This window comes from Nannobrachium achirus (genome assembly GCF_963921795.1).
Source record: "Nannobrachium achirus genome assembly, chromosome: 6".
NCBI classification, from domain to species: domain Eukaryota; kingdom Metazoa; phylum Chordata; class Actinopteri; order Myctophiformes; family Myctophidae; genus Nannobrachium; species Nannobrachium achirus.
In genome coordinates this window covers 74,259,305-74,281,678 of record NC_137815.1, presented here as the reverse complement: position 1 = coordinate 74,281,678, position 22,374 = coordinate 74,259,305, and the positions used below count along the sequence as shown (strand labels likewise).

The following is a 22,374-nucleotide window of genomic DNA, read 5'->3' as shown; positions in this document are numbered from 1 at the left end:
GACGATCTACAAGCAGCGCGAGGCGTTGTGAGCTTGTAGATCTGCTATTGTTGGCTAAAGTTCTCAGAATATGGACGTTAGGGTTCAAGTGGTTAATATGAAAAAAAGAGAAAAGGGTTTCTATCGCACAAAGATTTGAAGGACCCCCTGTGGTAACTCTGAGGACCCCCTAGGGGTCCCGGACCCCCTGTTGAAGACCCCTGATTTACAGTATGATCAATCATTCATTCCATGTTCTCATCCAACGGGCTGCTTGAATGTATCATGTCTGGTTCTGGACATCTGAACGACGCACTGGATTATTTTCAAACAAAATGCCCGCCTTCTTTTAGTCACGTTTACCCCTGTTTACCCCTGTTTCCCCCTGCACTGAATGAACTGTAAGCCCTTAAACTGTCTCTGACACAATCCTTGTTGATGCCACTGAGATAAAAGACTGTGGGGTTTGAATCCATCCTTCATTTGCCATTTTGACAGAGTTAGCAATTACATTGTTATACGTGTTATATACGTTGTGGGGTCTTCTGAATGTTATATGATCCATTAATGCAGACTGTCGGACAATAGGGACCACATTGTCATGTAAACCAGAATAAAATTATAACTTTAAACATATTTGATCAACAAACAAAAGTATAATATTGTTAAATTAGTTTGTGTGGTATGAAGTTAATTATCTCTAAGGGGAATAAATGAATACATGACAGGAATGAGGGAAATCAAAGTCTTTCACATTTCCAGCCAGGCCTGAAAACCACATCTCATCTCATATCAACGTTTACTGCAGCAGAAAAGTGACACTGGTTGTTCTGTAATGTCTGTATTGCACTGTAGGGTCAGGGTGGACAGTCTGGACACAAAACAACCCACAATTAAACCCCCCCAAACTCTTGTTTACAATTTAAAAACCCATGACAATCAAGAGCACAGATTTTGCTTAACATACAGGTTTTAATTAAGCGCTCTAATTTAAATGAAAGTGTCAGTGTGAGTGTAGTATTTTAAGGCCTCACTATGTAACCTTCTTTACTGAATAAAATGTCATTCTGGCCAATCTGTATGGCAGAGTTGAAAAGTACTATGAAAACCTCCACCGGCTGTCCGTCACGTCACGTCACACTTTTGGCCCTTGTCTTATCTCCGGCACCGCTCCCCCTATCCATGCCAAACTTTGCACACACGTTTCTTGGCTGGCAAACCACAACCTCCGCCCCCGATTTTCTCACATGCCCCTCTTCTAGCGCCACCATGAGGTTGCCAAGGCCAATTTGTGTATACATGCGACCTGACGGTCGCTTATCTCCCGATTAGGGAGTCTTACTGGTACAATATAACCTATACCACTGGGGTGGTTGTGTTGTGTCCCTCTGCTCTTCTATTGAGACATTTAGATCGTGTCAAAGGTCATGTCAAAGGTCATGTCTCACCTGGACACATGATCTGACAGTAACGATGACCTGATAGTCAGGTTTCAGGTTTTCCTAAGAAAGCAGGCCAGCTCTTTTAGCTCAACGGTGAAAATGTGCAGGAAACTGGGTTCAAATCCAGGGTAGGAGAGGAAAGTTACATAGTGCTGCTTTGACCCATTTAGGCCTAGAATGATTGAATGCTTTAACCAGTGAAAAATAGCAGATCTACAAGCTTGTAGATCTGCTATTTTTGAAAAAGTAAAAATGTGTGCAAATCAAACATTTGTAACTCAAATTTTGCTTCTGGGGGGTCCCTGGAACTAGATATTTTGAGATGGGGGTCCGTGGCCAAATAAATATCAGTTTGGGGGTCCTTCACATGAAAACGTTTGAAAACCACTGACATAGCAGTCTCTCAAGAACAGACTAACTGAGCTCCAGTTAAGTGAAAAGGACCTTTTCTTTGACGATGGCTGGCCAGATTGCTGACATAGAAAAATAGGTTTTTCAAAAAACCTTAGAAGGATTCAAAAGATACTTATAGAATCGGGTCAAAATTCTAATTTTCACGATTTTTCAAAAATAGCAGATCTACAAGCTTGCAGCGCGGCACCTGGTGCCACGCTGTGAGCTTGTATATCTGCTATTTTTCAATAGTTAAAGCATAAAATAATGATACACAATAATGTGTACCCGTTCTAAATGGGTTAAATCATTTTGTTTGACTGTGCAGAACATGATCCAGTGAAGTGTTTGTATGCGTTGGGACATGTTATTTCCAGTGCAGGTTTAAGAGCCTAGCGGGGCATTAGTAACATATAGGCTACAAGTACACAATTATAATGATTTTCATGGATCGATTAAGCAGTTCCTCAAATCCCGAAAGCAAAAAGGAAAAGAATCTCTAAAGTGACATGAAAAAGGGCCCCTCGGTTACAGACAGGCAAAGTGAACGAAAGCAGTGAATCAGTGAAGTCAGGAATCGCTGGTCGCCACGACAGAGAGGAGGGCACTTCTTGGGAGTCGTTCTGTCTGTTGATGGCCCTTTGTGAGATGTGTATGTTCTGGTATTAACCCATTCATCCCGGGGTTTCCTCCTGTCCTGTCCTGTCCTGTTCACCATTTATCTTGTGGATCTGCACTGAGCAGTGGAAGATGGCAGCTTAGTTGGCTGTTAGTGTCAGTGTTCAAACTGTTCCATATTATTATGTGTCCTGCCTGGTTCCTCCCACATCGACAGCCACACCCCTTCATGGAGTTTGCTGACGATAAGCACATGCTCTAAAAAAATGTCACAGTCGTCACAGAGTCCCTTTTTTTCACGAGTCACAGAACAACCCATCCTTGAATCTCCAGCGTACCAAATCTAGAACTGAATCCCAGTACTTCTTCTTATACAAAAGAAATTAATACCACAAGTACTGTTGATGTTTGACGCCCTCCACTAAAGGCACACAGTCAGTCCTTCAGAGGTGCAGATATATGAGGTGTTTAAGCACAGAGAGGGGGTTGTCCCTTCCCCTGGCAGGACAGAGTGTGATAGGCTGGGCAGAAGGAGGGGGCGGGGCTGGGCTGGGCGGGGCAGGCTGGACTCAGCTGGCTGCAGCGCGGGACATCAGGTCCTCCAGAGCCTTGTCCTGGTCGTTGTTGTGGACCAGCAACACCTCCTTAATGGTTTCTCTCTCGAAGCCCATCTCGCCGAACCTCGACATGAGCTCAAGGAACTCCAAGGCCTGGTGAGAATGGAAAGAATATATAGACGGTGAGTCCCAAATAAGTACAGAGTTGTCACGCACCAGTTCAAAGGATTTTTCGACATTGTTTTAGTCGTCTGTCTCGGCCAAAGATTATTAACACATGGGATGCTGATGACATGTGCACACGCCAAACTCTTTGATGTCTCCGAGAGCAGACGACGCGTCTGATAAGGGTTTATATTAAACTGTAATTTACTGTCTGGGGCAGAGAAACACTCCAATTCCCAGAATGCAAGAGGGAGAACGTGATTCAGGAAATCCGGTTTTCCATACAGGCCAGTGTTATGAGAATCACTAAAGTGGATTCATCTTGTAACTCCAGATCACGTTCATGTTTAAAACCAGCCCCTCTCTACCGGTCGTTACAAAAGCACTGATGGTCACGATTGCCATCTTTCTGTTCTGAGTGAAAGAAAATACTATCGCACAGAAATTCCAGAAATACTCGGGTTACATTTACTCAGTTTTCTTTTACTCTGATCCTCCAAAAGAAGGAAAACATCTATAAAATAGCGAGGGCACTCGGCGATTAAATGATTGTTTAATCAAAGGCACTCAGTGTGATAAGTGGACCAACCTTTTCCTCTGAGCACTGGTACATCTCTAGACAAACCTTTTCCTCTGAGCACTGGTACATCTCTAGACAAACCTTTTCCTCTGAGCACTGGTACATCTCTAGACAAACCTTTTCCTCTGAGCTCTGGTACATCTCTAGACAAACCTTTTCCTCTGAGCACTGGTACATCTCTAGACAAACCTTTTCCTCTGAGCACTGGTACATCTCTAGACAAACCTTTTCCTCTGAGCACTGGTACATCTCTAGACCAACCTTTTCCTCTGATCACTGATACATCTCTAGACCAACCTTTTCCTCTGAGCACTGGTACATCTCTAGACCAACCTTTTCCTCTGAGCACTGGTACATCTCTAGACAAACCTTTTCCTCTGAGCACTGGTACATCTCTAGACCAACCTTTTCCTCTGAGCACTGGTACATCTCTAGACAAACCTTTTCCTCTGAGCACTGGTACATCTCTAGACCAACCTTTTCCTCTGAGCACTGATACATCTCTAGACAAACCTTTTCCTCTGATCACTGATACATCTCTAGACCAACCTTTTCCTCTGAGCACTGGTACATCTCTAGACAAACCTTTTCCTCTGAGCACTGGTACATCTCTAGACAAACCTTTTCCTCTGATCACTGATACATCTCTAGACCAACCTTTTCCTCTGAGCACTGGTACATCTCTAGACAAACCTTTTCCTCTGAGCACTGGTACATCTCTAGACAAACCTTTTCCTCTGAACACTGGTACATCTCTAGACAAACCTTTTCCTCTGATCACTGATACATCTCTAGACCAACCTTTTCCTCTGAGCACTGGTACATCTCTAGACAAACCTTTTCCTCTGAGCACTGGTACATCTCTAGACAAACCTTTTCCTCTGAACACTGGTACATCTCTAGACAAACCTTTTCCTCTGAACACTGGTACATCTCTAGACAAACCTTTTCCTCTGAGCACTGGTACATCTCTAGACCAACCTTTTCCTCTGAGCACTGGTACATCTCTAGACCAACCTTTTCCTCTGAGCACTGGTACATCTCTAGACACTCCTCAACAGCACTGGAATCAAAGCCTCGCTCACACAGACGACTGTGGATGAACAGATAGTCCAGCACCTGCATGGATGGGACACAACCCATTTAGTTAGGGTTAGGGTTAGGGTTAGAGTTAGAGTTAGAGTTAGGGTTAGAGTTAGGGTTAGAGTTAGGGTTAGGGTTAGGGTTAGGCTTAGGCTTAGGGTTAGGGTTAATCAAAGCCTCGCTCACACAGACGACTGTGGACAAACAGATAGTCCAGCACCTGCATGGGACACAGCATGCATGAGGTTAACCATGTGTCACAACACCATGTCCTTATGCAAGCTTCAAAAAGCAGATAAAAGTATTTCACTTGTAAGGTGTTTTATGGTGAGGCTCTAAGAAGGGCCTAGCCATATACGTGGGTATGTCAGTTTGTGTGTGTGTCAGGGGTTTTCAAAGTGGGTGACGGGGCACCCTGGGGTGACGTGACGGCAGTCCAGGGGTGCCGCAAGATAATTTGATAATATTTGGAATTTATTTGGACATTTGAAAAAATATTTAGTATCATGTTAAACTTGAAGTACAATGTTATTTTCAGTCAGTTCTAACCAAAATGGCTGTTATCTCAACGTTTTCCTCGCAATATAATCACTAAAATATCGTCACTGTCGGGCAGAAACCTCGTATCTCCAAGTTTCAAATGTGTACGTCTTTTGGTAAAGCAAAGCCCTGCTTCATCATACAAGACTGTCGCACAAAACTAATGAAAACAGCCGATCTACAAGCACACAACGCCTCGCAATGCGAGGCGTTGTGTGCTTGTAGATCTGCTGTTTTCACTAGTTTAGTAGAACGGTTTTGGACATACAAGGTTTCCACCCGTGGACGACAATATGCTATAAATATAAGGTGCTGGGAGTGTAAATTATAATGTAGGGGTGCCTCGGATTAAAAAAAATATTCATGGGGTGCCCTGAGACAAAAAGGTTTGGGAACCCCTGGTCTATCTGTCCATACGGACCATTCAGCTCTGGATTTCATGAGCACCCTGCCAGCACGGCAGACCAAATACCTCCATGCATTTCAAGGAAAAAACTTTCCTTTGGCTAGAAATGGCCCCCAAAAACACCCAAAAAACTGTGAAAAGTGATGACTCATCACTAAACCATTGTTTTGTGGGGCCATTTCTAGCCCAAGGAAAGTTTTTTTGTGCAAAACAAATGCTTGCAATGGATTCAGCATCATGACAAACCCCTAGTTAGACCCCTCACATCCTACTTAAAGCAATGTTTTCTGGGTATTTTCCTCCTGTATAGAAAGTCGATGGGAGCACAACTTGATATGAATAATTCTGTGGGTCATTTTCAAAATAAAAAGTTTGGTATCCAAGGCTAAAATCCATCGTTAGGTCCTAAAGAAGCCTTAAAAAAGGTTTGTCGCTTTTATCCTCTTTGTTTTGATAATTTTGTTAAGACAACCCACTATAGGCCCAGTATTGTTTTATGAGATGAGTCATAACATTCATAAGCTGATATCATGTACAGAATATGTGCATGATGTCAATATTCAAAGTTACTGTGTCATTGTGAATGGCATTGCATTGGTCATAAAATGCCTTTGCCTCAAAAGACTTGTGATCTTGCTGGATGACTAAAGTTCATCATTTAAAGGACAACTTTGTTTTTTGACAACAAGGGTTCATATTTTAGATTGTAATTAGAGAAAAGAAAAAGTGAGTGTTAAAATGTTTTAATTTACTTCATTCTATCGTTTTAGCATGTTTAGCCTGCTAAAACGTGGGGGCATGCGTACGCATGGGGGCATGTGTACAAGTGGCTAAATATGTCTTTTTAGACACAATAAGCCTGCAATTTCTTTATTGCTATTTATAGTAACCCCAAAAGTCACATCTGTCCATGAAAGATCGCAGTGCATCTTGGGAATGGGCTTATTCTGTGTAAAAAATACATATTTAGCCACTTGTAAGCATGCCCTCAGCCACTGAAATCTAAATAATTAAAATCTCTAAAACGATAGGAGTAAATGAAATCATTTTAACTCTCAGCTTTTATATTCTTTAATTACAATCTAAAATATGAACCTTTGTTGTAAAAAAAACAGTCCTTTAAAAAGCAATCATGTAAACCTTTATTTAAATGGTCCCCACCAGAGCATGTCTGTGACTAGCTGTCAGCTAGTTTGACATCATCAGAATCAATGGTTCGCTTTATTTCACATCTACATTATGATGATATGAACGTACCTGTAGACCTGGCATGGTCATTGTACAGATAAGACTTTGGTCAGTCACCATGCTCAGCTCAGCACAGTTAAAACTGCAGTTCCCACAGTACATTTATTCAATTGTATTTGGGCTGGGATTACGATTACAATATTACTGAAATATGTCACAGTAGCCCCATATGCAACACACAATACACACAGTTGATAATTTAAACACACACATATACTGTATATATATATAGATTAAGGCTGGGAGATATTGGGAAAACCTTTGATATTCGATAACGTTGTTGGATACCTCAATATTGATATTACTAACGATATTATAAAAACAATTGCATTATTTCGTTTTTAATGTTTTTCTGCTTTAGGTCCACTGCCGGCCTAACCCAGATAATATCATATCCATGCATGCACACTGCACAGGTGCACACACTGCACAGGTGCACACACTGCACAGGTGCACACACTGCACAGTACACATAGAAATGAAATGCCTTATTTCCATTTTCCAACAATGGTTTTATTTTTATTGACAGATGGGCCAGCTTTTTTGCATATGCTATGTGCATGCATTGTGTGTCTGTTAATTAATTTGACACATACACCAATACCTCATTTCAAGTCATGTTCGTCGATGTATATATATATATATATATATATATATATATATATATATATATATATATATATATATATATATATGTATATGTATATATATATACGTATATATATATATATGTATATATATATACATATATATATATATATATATATGTATATATATACATATATATATATATATATGTATATATATATACATATATATACATATATATATATATATACATATATATATACATATATATATATATATATACATATATATATATATATACATATATATATATATATATACATATATATATATATATACATATATATATATATATACATATATATATACATATATATATACATATATACGTATATATATATATATATACATATATATATATATATACATATACATATATATATACATATATATATATATATATATATATATATACATACATATATATATATGTTGATACCTCGATATCGATATAGGTAAATGTTCGATATATTGCCCAGCCTTAATATATATAATAGCTTAATTAATTATTAGTAATTATTAGTAATTATTAGTAATTATTAGTAATTATTAGTAAGTAGTCAGGGAAGATTAGCAGAATATATGGGAATAAATGGGAATAAATTCCTTACCAAACAATTTCTTCACCAATGTGTTGGTAAAGGTGTCTAGTAACATATCTAACAAAGATTGAAATTCAACATCCCTAGCAAAATGTTTGACAGCTAGGGTAATTCTCGGTCTCATTCACTTACTATACTCTGTACTATAAGGGAAACAATGACTCCCAAAAATATGCTTTAACTGGGATGTGAGGGGTCTATCTAGATTCTAGGTGTTTTTAATTATTCTGAATCCATTGCAAGCATTTGTTTTGCACGAAAAACATTCCTTGGGTCATAAATGGACCCCATACAACTGTGAAAAGTGATGAAGTTTTTTCGGTCTGTTTCTAGCCCAATGTACGAACAAATTGGTGAAGAAATTGTTTGGTAAGGAATTTATTCCCAGGTTTTATTAATATTCCCTGACTAAAGGTAGTTAGGACTCCAGATTTTGGTGGCGTGGAGTGAGAGGCCGTCCCACCTGCTCCACATTCTGCCCCTGTCTCTGCATGGCCCGAAGGACCCCCTCGTAAGAATATCCCATGGCCACGATGGTGTCCACACACTGGCGCTGGCTGGGGGTCATCTGGAGCAGAGGATCGCCACATGGAAGACCAGCAAGGCCGGGGTTGGTCTGGGGGTTTTACACAATAATCCATGAGTAGGAAGGAAGATAACTGTACTGTAATCACACATTAACCACTTAAACCCTTTATACTTAGTTGTAAGACAAACGGAAAATATTTTCAGATCTCCACATGTGCAGTGATGTTACTAGGTTTTCAATGTAATGGGTCCCGGGACCCACAGGTGGTCATTCAAATGGGTCCCAGAAAAGTTTTATGAGTCCTCAATACAATGTTTTCGAGCGCTGTGAGCTTGTAGATCGGCTATTTTCAAAATGTTTGCCTATTTCTTATATTTATTTTACAATTTGGCTAATGTTTGAACTTAGAACTAGGATTTCTAAATACACTAGGCTACAGACACCCATTTAATTATATTTATATCACTGGGACCCCAATTTATATTAAATGTTAAAATACTAGAGTACAAATGGAACAGGTCCATTTGGTTCCATTTGTTCACGAGTTACAGACCCATAAAGTTCTATTTGGTTCCTAACTATCATTTATCTGGGGACCCCCTGGAACTCCCTCAAGGACCCCGGACCCCACTTTAGTCCACTTGCCAGAATCTGAACCCTGGCATATTGAGTACACCAAGGTTTTATGTTAGAAATGTTGAGTATGGGTTCCCAGCATTTAGAAACTGCCGGATGCTAACTTGCATATGTTGAGCAATTTTCATAATTTGCATAATTCGATTTATTTAGCATAATCCCCCATAATAATGGATAATATGTCAAAAACTGATTGGCCGATTTGAACAATATTGGAGTGGTTTTGGGGGTTATTGAGGATGCTGAATCCATTTTCTAAATTGAAAATGGCCGTTTTAAACCGGAAATGGCCATATACCAACTGGAAAATCAACAAAAAAGTATCAAAATCACCCCACTTTAAGTTGGTATAAGGCCATTTCCGGTTTAAAACGGCCATTTTGAATTTAGAAAATGGATTCAGCATCCTCAATAACCCCCAAAACCACTCTAATATTGTTCAAATCGGCCAATCAGTTTTTGACATATTATCCATTATTATGGGGGATTATGCTAAATAAATCGAATTATGCAAATTATGAAAATTGCTCAACATAATTATGCAAGTTAGCATCCGGCTGTTTCTACATGCTGGGGACCCATACTCAACATTTCTAACATAAAACATTGGTGTACTCAATATGTCCGGGTTCACAATGGGGCTCTATGGGCTGGCAAGTAGACTACTTTGAGAACCACTAGTGAAAATAGTTTTTAGCTGTTCCAGGTTTAACTGATAATAAATATTTACAGTGTTTATCTTACACAATACATTAAAAAACGAATTAAACTATCTAAACTAATATAGCAACTTAAGTAGAAGAAGTAAATTATTTTAACATGGACTCCAATGGAGGCGCATCCCCGGGACCCCAGGACCATGACATGAATGAGTCCCTGGGCGACTTGAATGAGTTTTTGATGCGGGATGCGCACGTAATGACATCACTGCATGTGCCAGAAGCTTACTGTATATGTATCTGTTATTTTAGCATTTTCTTTAAATATATATATATATTTTTTTTTTTGGACCAAAATAGGATGTCAGGGTTAATGTGGTTAACTTGCTTTATCAAAAGGCTTGATTGAAAGCTTGGCTCTGATTGGTCAATACCTGAACTCATTGTGGTTGTTACTTTTGAATAATGACCGCTGAACTCAAGACTCAGAACCAGGGGCGTCAATTGGGTATGGCAGGGGTATGCAGCTGCCATACCCTGGGGTCCAGGGGGAGAATAATACTTACTTTTAAATATAAATCCATGAATGTCTCTTTGTCTATCTGTGCTGGTTATTATGTTGTTAAATTAACAACATTTTACAAAATGGTCACTTTAAAAGGTATTATAATTATATTCTCCACACTTGTATTATCCCCATCTTGACAAAATGGTATATTCCCAGGTTCCGCAGGTCAGCTTTACAGGTGCAATGCATTATTGTTAATTGTGGCATGTTTACTAACATGCTAAGGTTAGCTGCACTTGAACAACCATTCCAGGCTGCCATATCCAGCACAAGAAACCAGTGTAAAAAACGGACAAAACTCGTTTTTTTCAGACATTGTGAAAATAGACGATCTACATGCTCACAACACCTCGCAGCGCGAGGCGTTGTGAGCATGTAGATCTGCTATTTTCACAATAGAACCGTGTTATACAAAATGTAATGCCTCTTTTCCATGAGGACTCCACTTTGCCATACCCTAGCTTTTGCTGAACTGACGCCACTGCTCAGAGCACCTGGCTCAGATCAATCAACATCGCAGCCATGTAAACAAACACATAATGTCTTTATGTAAACAAACACATAATGTCTTTTTTGAAAACATCTGAAGTGAGAAACAAGACAACGCAGAAACCTAATTGATTCAATTTAATCATGCCGACCACGCCTGGCATAAATGAATGGAGAACCTCCATTACCATAAGCAATGACATGCTTTTAAAATCAAATAGTTTTGTTGTTACTTTTGGGTCAATTTGAATGTATTAATTAAAGTAGCCGTGTAATAAGCGGGAAAATCAATGGGGAGCAAATCATTATGGAGAAGCACAGTAAAAACCATCAGGGTTTCTAATTTGTCAGGGAATATTAACTAGAAAAGAACATTTCTAAGAAATTTTAAGTGTGCCTGCAGCTCGCTAAGTCTGTGCAACCTTGTGTAGCGGTTGGTGTTAGCATTAGCATTATTAACATTAGCATTTTTTTGCATAAACTTTAACATTATTGTTCTTCATATGACACCACCCACATGTCTGTACGACAAACGGTTCACGAGAAAACAGGTCACTTCCTGTTTGGTGAGGGGCACTTCCTGTTTGGCGAAATAGGCCCCAATTAAGTTTAAGGACTCTTAATCTTGTCATTTGACGCAACCCGCGTGTCTGTATGACAAACGGTTCACGAGATCAAGGGTCACTTCCTGTTTGGTGAGGGGCACTTCCTGTTTGGCGAAATAGGCCCCAATTAAGGTCATGGACGATTAATGAATTAAAGCTGCAAGCAGCGATGACCGGGCCCTCGCAGCTCTACCCACGTCACAAGGCCAGCAGCCAATCAGAAACCAAACAGGAAGTCAGCCATTTCGACTAATTAGTGGCGTTTTGGCGCATTTTTGGCCGTTATCACGGGTCACACTTTAACGACAGTTTTGTGAGAAAAAAAAAGTTTTTTGAGAAAAAAAAAAGTTTTTTGAGAAAAAAAAAATTGAGAAAAAAAATTTTTTGAGGAAAAAACATTTTGAGAAAAAAAAATTTGAGAAAAAAAAATTTGAGAAAAAAAATTTTTTGAGAAAAAAAAATTTGAGAAAAAAAAATTTGAGAAATAAAAAATTTGAGAAAAAAAATTGAGAAAAAAAAATTTGAGAAAAAAACATTTTGAGAAAAAAAATTGAGAAAAAAAAATTGAGAAAAAAAAAATTTTGAGAAAAAAAAAATTGAGAAAAAAAAATTGAGAAAAAAAAAATCTTTGAGAAAAAAAAAAATTTGAGGAAAAAAAAATGTATGACACCAGCCGCGAGTCTGTACGACAAACGGTTCATAGTCTCGCGTGGCCAGACTGTTGCCTCCGCGATTTGGTCAAATGCTCCCAGCATACAGTCTGGCAGACGGAAATAGAAACGGTGAGTGCGAGATGAAGCGGAAGTGAAGCCCCCACGTCACTTCCGTTTCAGTCTCACATCACACATATTTATCATTATATAAATAAAAATCATACAAGCATGTTTAGCTTGCTGCTTAGCAGAAATGACATTTTAAAATATATTTTTTTGAACGTTAATGCCCGTTTTCGATACTCGCCGTTCGGGAGCTGCTGTTCCAGACTCTATATAGCATTCAGAGATTGTGGAATAGTTGTCTGGCTACGCGAGACTAAACGGTTCATGAATTATAGAGGCACTTCCTGTTTGGTGAAGGGCACTTCCTGTTATAGAGGGGGCGGGGCTTAATCAATTACAGCTCATCCCTATTGGTCGGAAAAAGACCAAAGTTGTGTGAGCATTTTACATTTTAAATGACGTTGCTAGGCAAAAGTATGGCAGAGTTATTTGGCGCCAAAGTTTCTGGGTTTTTTTCGGAGTCCCCCATTCAAAGTCAATGGAGTTTTTGGGCGTCGTTTTTTGCGAATTACGTCGCAATGGTAACGCGGATCGGAAAGAAAAGTAATAGCACACCATTCCCGGCCGAGCCGCACGTTTTGATGTATATATTGCGGCGGTGGCGTAAATTGTGCGGCAGTTATTACGTGCTGAAGTTTCCCCCATTCTAAGTCAATGGGGTTTTTGGGCGTCGTTTTTTGCGAATTACGTCGCAATGGTAACGCGGATCGGAAAGAAAAGTAATAGCACACCATTCCCGGCCGAGCCGCACGTTTTGATGTATATATTGCGGCGGTGGCGTAAATTGTGCGGCAGTTATTACGTGCCGAAATTTGTGGGATCATTATTATTATTATCATTAAGTATGGCGGATTAAGTGTTCTGCTATTGCATAGCAGGCACACTTAATAAACCCTGGGAATAAATGAGTTACTAAATGATTTCTTCACCAATGTGTTCATAAAGGTGTCTAGTAACATATCTAACAAAGATTGAAATTCAACATCCCTTGGAGAATCTTTGACAGCTAGGGTAATTCTGGGTCTCATTCACTTACTATATACTATACTAATAGGGAAAAGAATACTCCCAAAAAATCTGCTTTAAGTGGGATGTGAGGGGTCTAACTATGTGTTTTTAATTATTCTGAATCCATTGCAAGCATTTGCTTTACACGAAAAACATTCCTTGGGCCAAAATGGACCCCCATACCACTGTGAAAAGTGATGACTCATCACTAAACCATCGTTCTTTGGGTGTGTTTTTGGCCCAATGAATGTAAAACAAATGCTTGCAATGGATTCAGAATAATTAAAAACACCTAGTTAGACCCCTCACATCCCATTTAAAGCATATTTTTGGGAGTAATTTTTTCCCTTATAGTACAGTGTATATAGTAAGTGAATGAGACCCAGAATTACCCTAGCTGTCAAAGATTCTCCTAGGGATGTTGAATTTCAATCTTTGTTAGATATGTTACTAGACACCTTTATGAACACATTGGTGAAGACATCGTTTGGTAACAAATTTAATCCCAGCTTTGACAGGTATTCTGCTAAAATTCCCCGACCAAATCACCCAATCAGGGTTTAGTTCTCAGTAATGACCTGCTCCCCATTGATTATCTCTCTGTGAGACACGTGGTCCACGACGCTCGTTGTTCACCTGCTTCTGTGCTCCGTTCTTGATGTGGCCTGGTGGCTCTGGAGCGACAATGACCTGGGTGGTCCTGGGCAGGGCTGGTGGGTGGTCCTGGGTGGTCCGGGGCAGGGCTGGTGGGCTGCTGTTTGGTAGGTTTTGTCGTTGTGTAGGGACAGGAACCTGGAGGGGGCTGTACCCTAAAGAGGGTGAAGAGGGGGGGTCACAGTCGCCAGGATCTGACAGCTTGGGAAAGGTCAGAGAGCGGATATTGCAAGGCCGATCGTCCGTCTCCAGCCCAGCTCTGTCCATGTCCAGCAAGGCAACGAGCCCGTTGGGTTTGTGGGTGAAGCCTGTTTTGGCCGGGAGGCTGGTGTTGGTGCTGGGAGGAGAAGGACTGTCACGGCGTGAGGTCGGCCCGCCCTGCGAGGCTTCAGGAGGAGACGCAGCAGGAGGAGGAGGAGGAGGAGGCTGGGGCGGCGGCTGCGGTTGACTCTGCAGGATGTTGCGGAGCTCCCCCATGTCGTCCAGAGTCTTCAGCTCCAGCTTGTCAAACGGGTCCTCCTCTCGCTCGAAGTCGGCCAGGTTGAGGCTGTGCAACAGGGGAGTGCTGGGCTGTGCGTTCCTGGGGCCAAGGCTGGGGGCGGGCAGGGGGGTGAGGATGGCATTATGGCTGAGGAAACCTGCGAAAACAGGGTTCATGGCCGGGGGTGGGGGGTCGTGGTCCTCTGCAGCAGGCTGTGGTCTCTTCCCTCCAGCGCTCTCTGTGTCCTGCTGGGCCAGACTCTCTCTGTCCTCTGCCTCCTGTCTGGCCTCTTCTGCTCTGGCCTCGGCTGCCCTGGCGTGGGCCAGGTCCATGCCCCAGCGCACGCTGCGCCTCTCCAGAGAGAAGTCATACTGTAGAGTGGATAAATCATTACACATACTGTAATAACCCAGACAGTTGGATAAATCATTACACATACTGTAATAACCCAGACAGTTGGATAAATCATTACACATACTGTAATAACCCAGACAGTTGGATAAATCATTACACATACTGTAATAACCCAGACAGTTGGATAAATCATTACACATACTGTAATAACCCAGACAGTTGGATAAATCATTACACATACTGTAATAACCCAGACAGTTGGATAAATCATTACACATACTGTAATAACCCAGACAGTTGGATAAATCATTACACATACTGTAATAACCCAGACAGTTGGATAAATCATTACACATACTGTAATAACCCAGACAGTTGGATAAATCATTACACATACTGTAATAACCCAGACAGTTGGATAAATCATTACACATACTGTAATAACCCACACGTTCCCCTCGTCAATCATTTTTTATCTACGCCAGGCCGAAGTGTTTTGTCATTTTATACACTGGCAGAACACTTTGTGTGCTTTAAGTGTGACTTTGAGACCTGCTTTATCATGCAGTTTGGCTTGCAGCGTCAAGTCAATGAGGAGCATACAATAATCAGTTTTATCGAGCAACTATTAAAAATATCTACCAAAGTTTAATTGTGCTTTAACAGTTTAAGCTCATTTCTTATTATGCAAAATACTCAAAAGTGCTCTGCCACGAACAATTTAAGCCCTATTTATTTTTTTATTTTGTCAAACGATGAATAGTGAAAATAGCAAATCTACAAGCTTTAATGTAGATCTAATATTTTTGATTATTTTTTGAACGGGTGAAAGATTTCATCAGTGTAACGCCAGGTTCAAACTGTTTAAAGGCCGGTAAGTGCAGCTATAATCGTGACAAGTAGTTGGTTAAACTTTTCAAACTTTGGAGAGTTACAATGCTGCAGTATTTTCCTGATTCAGATGTTCATGCAGACATAAGACTATCATGCTCCAGTCCACAGACTGACCTGCATGCCAGCAAGCACAGAGTCACAGTCTGGTAAGCAGAAGCCCACAGGCAGCCCCACTTTGGCCGGGCAGCGGAATTTGTCGTTGATCTTGAAGGGAACTTCATCAAGGTAGCTGATGGGTCCTGTGAGGTCAAATACATGGCAATGTCAAGGTGGGCAGGGGGGCAGGTGGGCAGGGGGGCATTGTTTCAACAACTGTTAGAAGAATGAGAGTTATCAAGTCATATCAGTATTTTATTCTTTTTTTAAAACAATATGTTTATTTTTATTTTTTTAAGACACACACAGCAACAAGTAAATGACAATAAAAATACAAACTGTAATACAATACCTCAAATGACAAAGCATACAAAAACAACAGAAAACATACATACAGACACGACAAGTCATATCGGTATTAGCAGAAATGTGCAAGTTGGAGTAAATCAGGGAGGAAAGTAAAAGGCGGCACTCACCATTGTTGTAGGTATCTGATCCAGACTTTCTCGCAGCCATTTAGAGACGCTGAAAAGATATATAGACAATAAGTCTTTATGCCAGCCATTCAATGTGAGGTTTCAACTCAGAGAAGGACTGTCAGAATTAATTTACCAATGCCAAATTGCCAATGCCATATTACTTCCCCCACTCCCCCCTAACCCCAACCCTAACCCAATGCCATATTACTTCCCCCACTCCCCCCTAACCCTAACCCTAACCCAATGCCATATTACTTCCCCCACTCCCCCCTAACCCTAACCCTAACCCAATGCCATATTACTTCCCCCACTCCCCCCTAACCCCAACCCTAACCCAATGCCATATTACTTCCCCCACTCCCCCCTAACCCTAACCCTAACCCAATGCCATATTACTTCCCCCACTCCCCCCTAACCCCAACCCTAACCCAATGCCATATTACTTCCCCCACTCCCCCCTAACCCCAACCCTAACCCAATGCCATATTACTTCCCCCACTCCCCCCTAACCCTAACCCTAACCCAATGCCATATTACTTCCCCCACTCCCCCCTAACCCTAACCCTAACCCAATGCCATATTACTTCCCCCACTCCCCCCTAACCCTAACCCTAACCCAATGCCATATTACTTCCCCCACTCCCCCCTAACCCTAACCCTAACCCAATGCCATATTACTTCCCCCACTCCCCCCTAACCCTAACCCTAACCCAATGCCATATTACTTCCCCCACTCCCCCCTAACCCTAACCCTAACCCAATGCCATATTACTTCCCCCACTCCCCCCTAACCCCAACCCTAACCCAATGCCATATTACTTCCCCCACTCCCCCCTAACCCTAACCCTAACCCAATGCCATATTACTTCCCCCACTCCCCCCTAACCCTAACCCTAACCCAATGCCATATTACTTCCCCCACTCCCCCCTAACCCTAACCCTAACCCAATGCCATATTACTTCCCCCACTCCCCCCTAACCCCAACCCTAACCCAATGCCATATTACTTCCCCCACTCCCCCCTAACCCTAACCCTAACCCAATGCCATATTACTTCCCCCACTCCCCCCTAACCCTAACCCTAACCCAATGCCATATTACTTCCCCCACTCCCCCCTAACCCTAACCCTAACCCAATGCCATATTACTTCCCCCACTCCCCCCTAACCCTAACCCTAACCCAATGCCATATTACTTCCCCCACTCCCCCCTAACCCCAACCCTAACCCAATGCCATATTACTTCCCCCACTCCCCCCTAACCCTAACCCTAACCCAATGCCATATTACTTCCCCCAATGGAAACATCATGAGGGACAACAATTCTGTAACAGCAGGGCAAGATTAAAAACTTGAGAAGGAGATTTGGTGTTTACTTCTTGTCATGGCATCTTGTGACATTTGAGGTCCAAAACAGATAGATAACAGTGGAAGCTCTGTTATCATATTATGAAGACCTTCTTTTTATCCAAATGGCTTAACAATCCCAGTTCAAGATAGCATACTTTGTCACAGAGTCACGTAGATTATGTAAAGGGACGCAAATTTGCATTTTTTTTTTTACTTCTCCTTCGTGCCATTAGCTTTGGTCATTAACACCAGTTTGAAGCAACTACGGTGTAATAATCTGGTTATTTCATCACACCATGTCACAGGCATGACAATACAGAGACCCCCTAAATGGTCAGCATTTTATTTCATAGGCGCCAACACAACCATTGGGTCAAAGTTTAGCTATTAGCTACGGCATATATTTACCATATTTATCCTAACTCTTTCAGCCACATCCCAGCCAGAGCCATGTGGTCGGCTTACCAGTCGCTCCTGGCTGCCCAGAACTAAATACAAGGAAACCCGTCACCACAGGTGACAGAGCATGTGTTGTTTGCCAGCCCCAGGTTTTGGAACACCCTGCCCCTTCGTCATTGGAGGTTTTTTAAATCTTAACTAAAGATTCATTTTTTTCCACCCTGGCCTTTAATGCTGCTTGACCGTTTAATATACCATTGCCCTTACGGTACAACTTTTACTGTATATGCTGTCTTTTAATTTCTTTATATTTTCATCTTTTCTCCCCTTCTAGTTTGTTTCTTTTTAATTTTTTGGGTTAGGGTTTCTTGCGCAGCACTTTGGTTAAACCTCAGTCGTTGTAAATGTGCTACAGCATACAAATTAAGTTCGAGTTGAGTTAATTTATATGTGTAGAAAATATTATTTTTTGCCAAGTTACACATCATACTACAGAGACTTTCAACAATGGTCTGCATCTCTATAGCAGCTTTAACCAAAGCTCTTGTTTGTGCCTGTAAGTAGTTTTGTGTACACTAGGAAAACAACTGCCACTGTGGCTCTTTTTCTCACTCAATATTCAAATCAACATCAGTTCACGTTTGGGTGGCGCAGTGATAAAGTCCCTGCACACCACAGTGATAAAGTCCCTGCACACCACAGTGATAAAGTCCCTGCACACCACAGTGATAAAGTCCCTGCACACCACAGTGGAGGTGGTTGTGGTGCATCCAGCTTCGTGGAGCTAACATGAACAGAACACAATTCAATTGGCCCGTGATCACAGGACGGTGAAAATTGTCACTGCACGTAATCCCATGGGTTGGGGGGATAGCCTAGCATAGCCAGACAATATCACTGGGATTCTTTTTCTTTTACAATAGTAGATTTGTCTGGCTACGCGATGGATGCTACTGGGGCGGCACCTGTCAGCAAGGAGTGTTGGGTGGGAGGAGTAGGACCAAGGCTCTCTACGTCTTCCTGGAGGGGGCTCCTCACTGGCAGGTGAGTCGGTATGATTATGATACAAAAGCAGCAGTGACAGGGGCGTAACTACCGCTGATGCAGCCGACGCATACGCATTAGGGCCATGCCATGACGTTCAGGGGCACACACAAGTCGGAGGAGAAAAAAATAATAATTCTAATAACAATGTATACAGACGGAGCCGCTGTTCTATCCAGTGTGACAGTAAGTGTCTGCTGCTTCTATTTCCTGTAGTAGGCTGCTATCATTTCATTTCGGGGGTGTTGTTGTTGTTGTTGTTGTTGTTGAGGGGCACTTGGTGAAAATCTCGCATCGGGGCACGCCAGGGGCATCGGGGGACGCCGGGGGCATCGGGGCACGCCGGGGGCATCGGGGCACGCCAGGGGCATCGGGGGACGCCGGGGGCATCGGGGGACGCCGGGGGCATCGGGGCACATTATCTTCCAAGTCTACTGTAATGTGCCATTCCCACTGAACACGAACACTATAGGGTGTGCCAAATTTAGTTCTAAGAGCGGCCATTTCTTGGGTAAACACAGCCTTACACGGGTGTTCTGATTAGACTATAGCATTAGTTCTATGCAATCAAACAATTGAAACACCTGTGTTTTGACCCAAGAAATGGCCGCTAAGGACTACAATGACGTAGCCGCTGGCACACACTATACAGACAACTAACTATATCTTACACCATTGCATTGTTTAATAGAGTTGCTGTGAACACTGCCATCCACTTGACTTGTAGTATAGTTATAGAGTGAATGGCCATTAATCAATGTGCTTATGTATGACACACACACACACACACACACACACACACACACACACACACACACAGCTGCTACTGTGACTCACAGGTCAACAAATAATACAGATCCATAACTTCAGACACTCCAAAAACCAGGATAATATTATTTAATGTTGATGACCAGTTAAAAGTAAACCCAAAGATCACGCACAGGGATCATCGCACAGGAGGAATGTCTGAGTGCAAGTCAAGTCTATATCAGCAACAACCAGCTAAACAGTGACAAGCAAGCTAGCATTGTAGCTCTGACATTAATGAATACTATCCAATAAGAGAGCACTTCTACCAGCTTGTTGCTAACAGGTAGCTTGTAGATCGAGGCATCCTAGCTAGGGCTCGAATAATAGGCCGATATGGCGTTGTTAAACTGCTGTGTTTGTCCAAGCCAGAAGCAACACCGTGGTACCAGGGACCCTTTAGCTGTGCTGCCACCGCCCCTCTGAGGGGACATCCAGGGACATTAGGAGCCTCTCTGTACCTGAAGCTGCTCCGTCTTTAGCCGCACAAATCCCGTTGTCGTCTCGTCCGGATGACAGCCTGGCTGAAACCACTGGCTTCAGAATGTGTTTTTATTTCTGGCCAAATCTCTTTCCTGCTTCATCGTGGGACGCCATCTTGATCTGTGTAGAAAGAAAAACCTTCTAACCAGTTCCTGTCTGACGTCACCTTCTCGTTTGAATGACGCCTGCTGTCCAAATGGCCAGTGGCGTCAGTTCAGAAAAAGCTAAGGTTTGGCAACATGACTGGTGTCTTGCAAGACTTATTGCCTTAGAAGTACATTTTGTTTGTTTCCCCTGTATCCAAGCTTGCCATACCCAATTGACGCCTCTGCAAATAGCACCCAGCTGCGGAATCGCAGACCGCTTGAGCAGGAGCTGATGTGTGAGCGGGAGCTGATGTGTGAGGACGGGCTGTGAGGATAGTTGCTGATATGTGTTTATATGTTTTTTTCTATTTTATTAAACCGAAGATATTCATTAGATTACCTGTTATGAATTTAAATATCCAATGTTTGCCTACAATAATGCATGCATTTTAACATAAAATACGGTTTAATGTAAAACAAAACGCACTTCCGGTATTTTAAACGTTATAATAATTTATAGGCCTATATCCACTGTGCTAATGCAAAAAAATCATGAATACAATCAGTTTTAATATTATTATTGAGAGTAAAATGGTTACATTTTTATTTTTTTCTTCCTATCGCCAAAATAAAAGTCTGGGATTCCGAGGCTATGATTAAATAGATACAAGAAAGTTGCTCAGGAAAGCACACACGCGCGCGGTCCTCACACATCAGCTCCCGCTCACACATCAGCTCCCGCTCACACATCAGCTCCCGCTCACACATCAGTCCATTAAATTTAAGATTTAACAAAATAGCTTCATAGACATGACACACATTATCTTCTCTATGTTGGATTCTTGCCAAGGTGCATTTTCACATCAGACCTTTTTTAAGGCCTTTGGCAGGGCGTTCCACATTTTAGCGATATATAGCAGGAGAATACATTTAACCATTTGTCTTTATCTTGTACACCACACCAGGCCCATTGCAAGATGCTGTACACTGTAAGCCCGGTTGGACGTAGCCTGTGGAGGGAACACGTTATTCCAACCAGTTCCTTTCCCCTCCATCAGGTGCCCTGACTGGCCTGGCCTTAGTCTCTTGCTAATCTCTTGGCCAAAAGACAGCCTTCGGTTGAGCAAGAGACACGGCAATGACATGAAACCACGTGACTTACATAGAGAATGAATTGGATCCTCCCCCCCTCATTCTCAAACGAAATGGAGAAGACGTCTCACGCTTATGTGTGATTGCGGCCTCAGAGCTAAGAGTCTTTTCAACCTGCAATTTGTCCCCGTCCAAGACAAGGAGAGCTGAGTCATCCGCGACGGAGCGCGAGCAGGAACAGGTTGCAGTCACAAGCAGATGCCATGTCATTGACATATAGGAACAATAGAGGCCCTAGTATGCTTCCTTGAGGGGGACAGGCTTCCGTTCACCTCCACCACCTGTTCTCTCCCTACCAGGTGAGACTGCGTCTGGCTCAGTGCTGCGCTGGCAAGACCTTTTCATTTATCAGTCAGAATAGAGTGATTTACGGTGTCAAATGCCTTCTGGAGGCCCAGCATGACCAGCCCTCAATTTGCTGCCAATTGTCAGATTTCTCTTTTGGATCTCGACCTGAAAAGTTTGGGAACCACTGATGTAAACAGCAGAGGTACAGTAGCACTTGGTCTAAAAGGATATGTGCCCAGGTTTGTGCTAAATTTGGGGGGTACCAGTGAAACCC

General features: G+C 42.0%; 1 protein-coding gene across 1 annotated transcript; it reads right to left on the bottom strand.

Moving 5' to 3' along the window:
* Positions 1 to 1,888: 1,888 nt before the first annotated feature.
* On the bottom strand, positions 1,889 to 20,684 carry ubap1 (ubiquitin associated protein 1). The gene is made up of 7 exons (XM_080727283.1): positions 20,553 to 20,684; positions 16,490 to 16,538; positions 16,032 to 16,156; positions 14,171 to 15,040; positions 8,725 to 8,877; positions 4,752 to 4,853; positions 1,889 to 3,142 (listed from the first exon to the last, which is right to left on the bottom strand). Exons 2-7 carry the CDS (start codon positions 16,527 to 16,529, stop codon positions 3,002 to 3,004), a joined length of 1,431 nt encoding a protein of 476 aa, XP_080583409.1. The 5' UTR covers positions 16,530 to 16,538; positions 20,553 to 20,684; the 3' UTR covers positions 1,889 to 3,001.
* Positions 20,685 to 22,374: the final 1,690 nt, after the last annotated feature.

Bases quoted from the DNA above. Each gene is read 5' to 3' on its own strand.
- ubap1 (XM_080727283.1), bottom strand. From the start codon at position 16,529: ATGGCTGCGAGAAAGTCTGGATCAGATACCTACAACAATG. The intron at 8,878-14,170 runs GTGAACAACGAG...TAAAACCCCCAG, and splicing joins AGAACGGAGCACAGAAGCAG to ACCAACCCCGGCCTTGCTGG. The intron at 4,854-8,724 runs GTGGGACGGCCT...CCATCCATGCAG, and splicing joins AGGGGCAGAATGTGGAGCAG to GTGCTGGACTATCTGTTCAT.